The 10,347-nt window shown below is 42.7% G+C and overlaps 1 protein-coding gene across 5 annotated transcripts in view; it reads left to right on the top strand.

The window, feature by feature from the left end:
• Window positions 1-9,531, top strand: part of UBXN8 (UBX domain protein 8) — a 24,529-nt gene extending 14,998 nt beyond the window's left edge. For 4 of the 5 annotated variants that reach the window (XM_032288292.1, XM_032288294.1, XM_032288293.1 and 1 more), the window contains 3 exons: window positions 1,519-1,560; window positions 6,743-6,817; window positions 8,750-9,531. In XM_032288292.1, the coding sequence (XP_032144183.1) occupies window positions 1,519-1,560; window positions 6,743-6,817; window positions 8,750-8,917 (285 nt within the window). In that variant the 3' untranslated portion in view covers window positions 8,918-9,531. The remainder of the gene's footprint in view (window positions 1-1,518; window positions 1,561-6,742; window positions 6,818-8,749) is intronic. The other variant, XM_032288291.1, reaches the window with a different exon arrangement.
• The last annotated feature ends 816 nt before the right edge of the window (window positions 9,532-10,347 follow it).

Raw genomic sequence — 10,347 nt, 5'->3', positions numbered from 1 at the left:
AAAAAAAAAAAAAAAGAGAGAGACAGAAATACAATGCTTACAAAGGGGGGCATTCCTATTAACTTAAGACATTATCAAGCCCTACCTTGTGAGTGGCTAACAGCTGTTATTAACATGAGTGTGTAATTTTCCTTACTGGCCCTTCTAGGGAATAGATTAGCAATCAGTCACATTGGAATACTGCCCAGGTTTATTATACACGTTTTTCATTCAAATCTTTAATCCCTAAATTAATTCCAATTGGAGCTGGAAAAAATTGGAAATAAATCTGTTTTTACCAGCCCTTAGGGAAAGCTGGGAGGCCTGTCTATTCTCTGAAAGTAGTTTCTAATATATTGCTTCTCAGTTTCAGATTTCCTGGTCCTGTAGTGGAGATTCAGCAGGGAGTCTCAGCAGGGAATTATTGAACTATCACTGACATTTGAAAAAGATCAAATTAACTAAATGGACTGATTAAAAATTCAAGTTTCTTTGTGTTTTGTTAACAACACTATCTTATGCTGATGGCAAATTTTACTTGACAGTCACGTATGCTTTTGATACCAAAGGAAAACAAATGAGTTATTTAGTAAATGCAAGTAATGTTTGTTAGATTAAATGTTATAAATATACTCTATGGTATTGATCAATAAAAGGGATTTCTGGAGACGAAGTCATTTGTAGCAATTTTTTTTTCTTTTTTTTTTTTGAGACAGTTTTTTGCTCTGTCACTAGGCTGGAGTGCAGTGGCCCGATCTCGGCTTACTGCAACCTCCACCTCACAGGTTCAAGTGATTCTCCTGCTCAGCCTCCTGAGTAGCTGGAACTACAGGTGTGTGCCACCATGCCCAGATAATTTTTGTATTTTTAGTAGAGGTGAGGTTTCACCATGTTGGCCAGGCTGGTGTCGAACTCCTGACCTCATGATTTGCCTGTGTCTGCCTTCCAAAGTGCTGGGATTACAGGCATGAGCCACCACGCCTTGCCTGGTAGCAAATGTTTTGATGTGGTCTAAATCTCTGATTATTATTATTTTTTGAGACAGAGTCTGGTATGTAATGGTGCAATCTCGGCTCACTGCAATCTTAGCCTCCCCAATAGCTGGGACTACAGGCACACACCACCATGCCCGGCTAATTTTTTGTATTTTAGTAGAGACGGGATTTCACCATGTTGGCCAGGCTAGTCTTGATCTCCTGACCTTGTGATCTGCCCACCTTGGCCTCCCAAAGTGCTGGGATTACAGGCATGAGCCACTGTGCCCAGCCTAAAAAGCAAAATTCTTTTAAGTGTATATAGGTTGGGAGCTATTAAATCCTATTTTTAAGATTAATTTTTAGCACACTTGCCCAAAAATGTTTATTAATTGAGCTCCCATTTTCATGATAAAACTTTTATAGACGTATATTTAAAGAAAAGATTTCAGTAAGCTTAGATGTATGTCTAAACTCTATATTGAAAGGAACTCTTCTCATTGACACTTTTGTTTGCTTCTTGAAAATGTTCACATTCCTTTTACCAATACTTACTTTTCTTTAGATTCCTGATTTACCTGAAGAACCTACTGTAACAGCAGAAGAAGTAAGTCTGTTTTTCTCTTTGAAAATTGAACTTATTTTCTCTGTTTAACATCAGTTACATATGTCTTATCTAAACTTGGGTTTTGAAAGAAATGATAGCATAAGTGTTCATGTGACTATACTGTAACTAGGATTTTTTTTAACAAATAGAGATGGGCTGGGCATAGTGGCTCAAGCCTGTAGTCCCAGCACTTTGGGAGGCCAAGGCAAGTGGATCACCTGAGGTCAGGAGTTCTTAACTAGCCTGACCAACATGGTGAAAATCCATCTCTACTAAAAAATACAAAAATTAGCTGGGGGCGGTCGCAGGCGCCTGTAATCCCAGCTACTCGGGAGGCTGAGGCAGGAGAATTGCTTGAACCTGGGAGGCAGAGGTTTCAGTGAGCTGAGATTGTGCCATTGCACTCCAGCCTGGGAGAGAGAACAAGACTCTGTCTCAAAAAAAAAGGGACAGGGTCTCACTATGTTGCCTAGGCTAGTCTTGAACTCCTGACCTCAAGTGATCTGCCCACCCAAATGCTGGGATTACAGGCGTGAGCCACCACACCTGACCCTCCATATATGGTTTTAATCAGTACAATTTTTATATTACATAAAGTTTTATTAAGATTATCACTGATGGACCAGGTGCACTGGCTCATGCTTGTAATACCAACACTTTGGGAGGCTGAGCTGGGCAGATTGCTTGAGCCTAGGAGTTCGAGACCAGCTTGACCAACATGACCAAACCCCATTCTCTACAAAATACAAAAAAAATTAGCCAGATGTGGTGACACACATCTGTAGTCCCAGCTACTTGGAGGCTGAGATGGGAGGATTGTTTGAGCCTGGGGAATTAACAGCCTGGGTGACAGAGCAAGATCCTACCTCAAATAAAAAGAATACTAGTAATGTATAGTTGATACTACTTGAACTTTTACAGTGTATTTTATTCTACATTAATCAAGACAAGCCAATAAATATTAGAATATTTTGATTCTGTCAGAATAATCATTGGGCAAGATATTTTCTACCTAGGCCATTTCTACTGCTCATAGATTCCTAAGAATGCAAGGCAAATATTTTAAATTCCCCATCGAACATTCATAAGCCTGGATGACTTCAAATGTCTTCAGATGTCCCCTTCCATCTTTCATAATTCTCCTGTTCTCATGGGACTAGATCTTGTCGTCTTTTTTTTTTTTTGAGATGGAGTCTTGCTCTGTCGCCCAGGCTGGCCCCTTCCGTCTTTCATAATTCTCCTGTTCTCATGGGACTAGATCTTGTTGTCTTTTTTTTTTTTGAGATGGAGTCTTGCTCCGTCGCCTAGGCTGGAGTACAGTGGCACCATCTCAGCTCACTGCAATGTCTGCCTCCCAGATTCAAGTGATTCACCAACATGGTGGAACCCCATCTCTACCAAAAATACAAAAAAATTAGTCAGGCGTGGTGGTGCATGCCTGTAGTCCCAGCTACTTGGGAGGCCGGGGCAGGGGAATTGCTTGAACCTGGGAGGGGGAGGTTGCAGTAAGCAGAGATTGCACCACTGCATTCCAGCCTCGTTGACAGGGCAAGACTCCAACTCAAAAAAAGGAAAAGAAAAATAAAAACAAAGTTATTAGAACTAAATGAATATATATCACTATATTGATATATATTTTAGATATGTAGTGACTCTATAACCATATAAGAAAATTTCTTGAGACGGAGTTTCGCTCTTGTTACCCAGGCTGGAGTGCAATGGCGCGATCTCGGCTCACCGCAACCTCCGCCTCCTGGGTTCAGGCAATTCTCCTGCCTCAGCCTCCTGAGTTGCTGGGATTACAGGCATGTGCCACCATGCCCAGCTAATTTTTTGTATTTTTAGTAGAGACGGGGTTTCACCATGTTGACCAGGATGGTCTCGATCTCATGACTTCATGATCCACCCGCCTCGGCCTCCCAAAGTGCTGGGATTACAGGCTTGAGCCACCGTGCCTGGCCGAAAATTTCTTATTTATTTCGGAGACAAGGTCTTGCTGGGTTGCCCAGGCTAATCTTGAAATCTTGGGTTCAAGTGATCCTCCTACCTAAGCCTCCTGAGTAGCTGGGATTACAGGCGTACAAAGCCTGCCTGGATTTAGGAACAGGCTCTTAATGAGGAAACTAGTGACTAACATGGATTTCTGCTAAGAGGAGGGCAGCATGAGGCTGTTGCTCACGCCGGTAACCCCAGCACTTTGTGAGGCCATGCATCACCTGAGGTCAGGAGTTTGACACCAGCCTGGCCAGCATGATAAAACCCCCTCTCTACCACAAAACAAAAATTAGCTGGGGAGGCGGATCCCTGTAATCCCAGCTACTCGGGAAACTGAGGCAGGAGAATCTCTTGAACCTGAGAGGTGGAGGTTACAGTGAGCCGAGATTGCCTCATTGCACTCCAGCCTGGGCAACAGAGCGAGACTCCATCTCAAAAATAAAAATAAAAGGGAGGGACATGAAAAATAATGCAGTTTGTACTTAAGGAGTACACTCTGATTTATTCAGCACCTGTTAAGTATTTAGTATTGTAGCTATCTGTAGAATTCTAAAATGTTCACGTTTAGATTTTGAAAAAGAGAGAGGAAAGTAACTCATGGTAGTCCAGAATTCTTTTTTTTTTTTTTTTTTTTTCATTACCTCCAGTAATGGCTATAAGCGAAGTCCAGAATTCTTAATGGAATAGTCACCATATGTTACTGTTCTACTTTTTAATTGAAACAGTAACCATAGAGTTTCAGAGAATTTGAAGATAATTTTGTAAATCATCACACAGCACTTTGGATGGATCACTTAAGGCCAGGAGTTCAAGACCAGCCTGACCGACATGGTGAAACCCTGTTTCTACTAAAATGCAAAAATCAGTCAGGTGTGGTGGTACTCACCTGAAATCCCAGCTGTTCAGGAGGCTGAGGCGTGAGACTTGCCTGAACCTTGGAGGCAGAAGTTGCAGAGAGCCCGGTTCACACCACTGCACTTCAGCCTGGGCAACAGAGCGAGACTCTGTCTCAAACAAACAAAACCATATTACCACTGTAATAACTTTTGTTATTGTATGCTACCTTGCTTCATTTTAAGGAGTAGCTGTGAAACAGGTTTTAATTATTGCTACTTTTAAAATTAGATTTCACTTAATCTCTGTTTGGCATACTGATTTCCTTTCCAATTTGGGTTGCAGCTCATGGATTTTACCCATTTGTATGTCAGTCCACTACACTGTCAGTAAGATTAGGAAAAATTGCAGTCAACCATTACAGTAGTTGTAGTCGGACAGTTGCCACATTTCAAACAGTGATATTTCATTTCTGTCTGGTGAAAAAATAATTTTTTTTTTTTTGAGACAGGGTCTCACCCTGTTGCCCAGGCTGGAGTGTAGTGGTGTGATCTCGGCTCACTGCAAACTCTGCTTCCCAGGTTCAAGTGATTCATCTGCCTCAGCTTCCCAAGTAGCTGGGATTACAGGCACCTGCCACCACACCTGGCTAGGTTTTTTTGTTATTTTAGTAGAGATGGTTATCCCCATGTTGGACAGTCTGGTCTCGAACTCCTGATCTCCGGTGATCCCCCCACCCTACGCTGGACTCCCAAAGTGCTGGGATTACAGGCATAAGCCACCATGCCTGGCCTAATTCAGTATATTTTAATGCTAATTTCTCATAAGGCAATTGGCTTTAATCCTCCTGTGAAATTACTGAAGTAAACAAAACCTCAATGTAAAAATTAAATATTGTTTCTAAAAATAAGCAGGCCATGTTAGGTGCAGTAGCTTATGCCTATAATCCCAGCACTTTGGGAGGGATCGAGCAGGCTGACGCAGGTGCATCACTTGAGGTCAGGAGTTGGAGACCAGCCTGGACAACATGGTTAAACATGAGTCTGAGGCAGAAGCAGCACCCGGACCCAGGAGGCAGAGGTTGCAATGAGCCAAGATCAAGCCACTGCACTCCAGCCTGGCTGACAGAGTGAGACTCCATCTCAAAAAACAAAAATAAAAAATAAAATAAAAATAAGCAGGCCAGGTGTGGTGACTCATGCCTGTAATCCTGGCACTTTAGGAAGCTGAGGCAGAAGGATCACTTAAGCCCAGGAGTTTGAGACTAGCTTGAGCAACTTAGTGAGACCCCATCTGTCAAGAAAAATTTTAAATGTCACCCTGTTAGAAAAAAAATTAATAAAAATAAAATTGGTTTTTCATCTGTGATTCAGTTCTTTTATCATTTACTATGAAAGCTTTCTTTAGTGAAAGTAATAGCAGTGCAGAACTTTCATGTAATAGGCTTAACATTACACTGATTTAGGTGTGAATGAAATCCCTTAACCTCTTGATTGGAAGTTTTTTTGAGACAGTCTTGCTCTGCCTCCCAGGCTGGAGTGCAGTGGTGTGATCTCTGCTCACTGCAACCTCCGCCTCCCGGGTTCAAGTGATTCTCCTGCCTAAGCCTCCTGAGTAGCTGGGATTACAGGTGCATGCCACCACACCTAGCTAATTTTTTGTACTTTTAGTAGAGTTGGGGTTTCACCATGTTGGCCAGGCTGGTTTCATACTCCTGGCCTCAAGTGATCCACCCAACCAAGCCTCCCAAAATGCTGGGATTACAGGCCTGAGCCACCTCCTCTGGCCTGATTGGAAATATTTGCTAACATGGCTTTCCTGAGACGGAGGGCTGCCACTCTAAAACCACCACTTATGCATAATATGATACCCACATAACTCCCAGCACACTTAATAATCATGTTAGTCATAAGAAAAGATTTCTTGACAGGTGAAAAATAAATATACTAATTTGTCATCTTCTCATTTTATAATGTCTTTTTTTTTTTTTAAACAACAGTCTTGCTCTGTCATCCAGGCTGGGGTGCAGTGGTATGATCACAACTCACTGCTACCTCAGATTCCCTGGGCTCAGGCAATTCTCCCGCTTCAGCCTCTCAAGCAGCTGGAACTACAGGCGCACGCCACCATGTCTAGCTAATTTTTCTATTTTTTGTAGGGGCTGGTGTCTTGAACTCCTGGCCTCAAGTGGTCCACCTGCCTCAGCCTCCTAGAGTCCTGGGATTACAGGTGTGAGCCACCACCATGCCCTGCCAGCACCTAAGTTCTTTTTATCTGCTTAGCTGTTTTATCGAATGAAAGGAATTGCAGAGAGCAATGGATCGGAGTTCTTATGTGAATCTTTCTTCCGCAGGTAGTTACAGTTGCTCTCCGATGTCCCAGTGGGAGTGTCCTGAGGAGAAGGTTTTTGAAGTCCTGCAGCTCACAGGTAAGTAAGGGAATCCGCATTTTGAGAAATAGCTTTGTTAACTTTGGCAATAGTTTATTCACATGCCATGGGGAAGGTGTTATCACACTGTCATCTGCACCTCCCGTCAGCTGTGGATAAAGGACATTTCCAGGCACTCCACATTGCGGAAATGTGGCTAGCTAGGCGGGCATGCCGGGTGTCTCTGTATTGTAATGTCTGCATTCACATTTTACTCAACTTTTCCCTTTGGCTTATTTTTCCTTTCTTGTTTGTTTTCATTACATTTTCATAATTTGATGGGTAAGATGCTTTTATTTATTTATTATTATTTTTTGAGACAGTGTCACTCTGTTGCCAGGCTGGAATGCAGTGGCATGATCTCAACTCACTGCAACCACAGCCTCCCAAGTAGCTGGGACCACAGGCACACACCATTACAGCCAGCTAATTTGTTGTATTTTTAGTAGAGACTGGGTTTCACCATGTTAACCAGGATGGTCTTGATCTTTTGACCTTGTGATCTGCCTGCCCTGGCCTCTCAAAGTGCTGGGATTACAGGGGTGAGCCACTGTACCCAGCTGGTAAGATGCTTTTAAAGCCTTAGGAAGTAGCCACTAAAAAACTTTAGACTTTTTTTTTTTTTTCCTTTTAAACAATACTGTGAACTGGGTGCAGTGGCTCAGGTCTGTAATCTCAACACTTTAGGAGGTCAAGGCAGGTGCATGCATCACTTGAGGTCAGGAATTTGAGACCAGCCTGGCCAACATAGTGAAACCCCGTCTCTACTACAAACACAAAAATTAGCCAGGCATGGTGCTGGATGCCTGTAATCCTAGCAACTCAGAAGCCTAAGGCAGGAGAATCACTTGACCCTGGGAGGCGGAGGTTACAATGAGCTGAGATCGTGCTACCACACTTCATCCTGGGTGACAGAGCAAGATTCTGTCTCAAAAATAGTAAATAACAACAAAACTGTGGTTGTTAGTGATAATTGGGAACACATGGAAAAGCAGAGAAAAAAATTGACCTGTAATCGCATGCCAAAACCAGGAACTAACATTTCGGTATATTTCCATCTCTAAGTACATTTAAACATATAATTACATATGCATTAAAAATGTGCCAGGCACGGTGGCTCACACCGGTAATCCCATCACTTTGGGAGGCTGAGACGGGTGGATCACAAGGTCATGAGATCGAGACCATCCTAGCTAACATGGTGAAACCCCATCTCTACTAAAAATACAAAAATCAGCTGGGCATGGTGACAGACACATGTAGTCCTAGCTACTTGGGAGGCTGAAGGAGAATCACTTGAACCCAGGAGGCAGAGGTTGCAGTGAGCCGAGATCGCGCCGCTGCACTCTAGCCTGGGCAACAAGAACAAAACTCCATCTCAAAAAAAAAAGTCTCAGTCCGATTGCTAGAGAAAGAAAGGAAAAAAGAATATTCTGCTGGGTGCAGTGGCTCATGCCTGTAATCCCAAAACTCTGGGAGGCTGAGGTGGGCAGACCACCCGAGGTCAGGAGTTCAAGACCAGCCTGACCAACCTGGAGAAATCCCATCTCTACTAAAAATACAAAATTAGCTGAGTGTGGTGGTGCACGCCTGTAATCCCAGCTACTTGAGAGGCTAAGGCAGGAGAATCTCTTGAACCTGGAAGGCAGAGGTTGCGGTGAGCTGAGATCACGCCATCGCACTCCAGCCTGGGCAATAAGAGCAAAACTCTGTTTCAAAAAAAAAAAAAAAAAAAATTCCTATCTCAAAACTCATGGCAAGCTATTTTCCTTTAAATTCTACAAAGTTTATTTGAAAGGTATGAAAGCTCTGTCTCATTACTCCTAGGCATATGATGTTACATTGACAAAATTGTAAAATGTTACAGAGGTGTAAAGGGACACAGTTTGTCAAGTATTTGATAATGACTAAGCTAAGCTTTTTATCTTCTAGGTCTTATTTGACTGGATGATGAGAATTGGGTACCACACATCTCTATACAGCCTTTCTACTTCCTTTCCCAGACGGCCTTTGGCTGTGGAGGGAGGCCAGTCTCTGGAGGACATTGGAATAACTGTGGACACTGTACTCATCCTGGAAGAGAAGGAGCAGAGCAACTAGGGAAGAAGAGCGAGCTCCCTGTTCTGCATGAACTCAGCTGTGCCATGACCTTCTGACACAATAAAGGCTTCACGTTGAAAATCACACTATACCTCGATTGAGCTCATGGCAGTAAACACTTGAATGCTGCTATCTGTGGGAATAGGATTGGAAAATGATTGCTTTCTGCATATAATAATGTGTGGACTGTGCCATTTTATAATGTCCCAAATGAGAATGAGGTAAAAATATATACAGTTAGGTACTCAGTAATTAATATTTTCCCAGCTGACATTTCTCAGTGTGTTAGAAAACAAAGCTGTAGAACTTTGCTTTCTGCCTCTTCAATCCATCTTTCCACCCAATGAATATTTCATGATTTAGTCAAATCCTTCAGAGTCTTAGCAGGAATGTTTATTCTGCTGTATTTCTGTGAAATTACAAACTTGAAAGAAGTTTCAAAGCTCTTGAAGGCTTTAAAATTCTTTCTGATGGGTATGCATTGCAGTTGATTAACTCATGTTTGCAACTTATATACTTTTTTTCTTGTATTAATTGTAACATTTACAAAGTTCCAAATGAATCACTATTTTTAAAAATAAAACTATGAAAGCATTAAAACTTAGGCGAATTTTAAAAAATCTATCTGATCACTTCCCTCTCCTGCTTATAAATCTGTAATGACAAAGTCATGCACTATAACACAAATTCACAAGTGTGGTTATAAAAGGCTCTTAACTTTTTTCTACTCCTTTCTTTTTCCGTGCTGTTTTAAAAGTCTGCTTACTGGCTGGGTGCGGTGGCTCACGCCTGTAATCCTAGCACTTTGGGAGGCCAAGGCAGGTGGATCACCTGAGGTCTGGAGTTGGAGACCATCCTGATCAACATGGACAGACCCCGTCTCTACTAAAAATACAAAAAATTAGCTGGGCGTGGTGGCGCATGCCTGTAATCACAGCTACCCGAGAGGCTAAGGCAGGAAAATCACTTGAACCTGGGAGGCAGAGGTTGCGGTGATCTGAGATTGCACCATAGCACTCCAGCCTGGGCAACAAAAGCAAAACTGTCTCAAAAAAGTAAATAAAAGTCTCCTCAGGCCAGGCATGGTGGCTCACACCGGTAATCCTACCACTTTGGGAGGCCCAGGTGGGTGGATCACAAGGTTAAGAGATGGAGACCAGCCTGGCCAACATGGTGAAACCCTGGCTCTACTGAAAATACAAAAATCAGCCAGATGTGGTGGTGCACACCTGTAGTTCCAGCTACTCGGGAAGCTGAGGCAGGACAATTGCTTCAACCCAGGAGGCGGAGGTTGCAGTGAGCCAAGATTGCGCCACTGCACTCCAATCTGGCAACAGAGGGAGACTCTCTCAAAAAAAAAAAAAAGTCTGCTTATCTGGCTCTCTGGGCATTCCCTTTATACCTCTCCTGTAGAATTTATTACACTGTAT

This window comes from Sapajus apella, unplaced genomic scaffold, assembly GCF_009761245.1.
Source record: "Sapajus apella isolate SASKATOON/1434 unplaced genomic scaffold, GSC_monkey_1.0 scaffold21, whole genome shotgun sequence".
NCBI lineage: Eukaryota > Metazoa > Chordata > Mammalia > Primates > Cebidae > Sapajus > Sapajus apella.
This window is presented reverse-complemented; position numbering and strand designations above follow the sequence as displayed.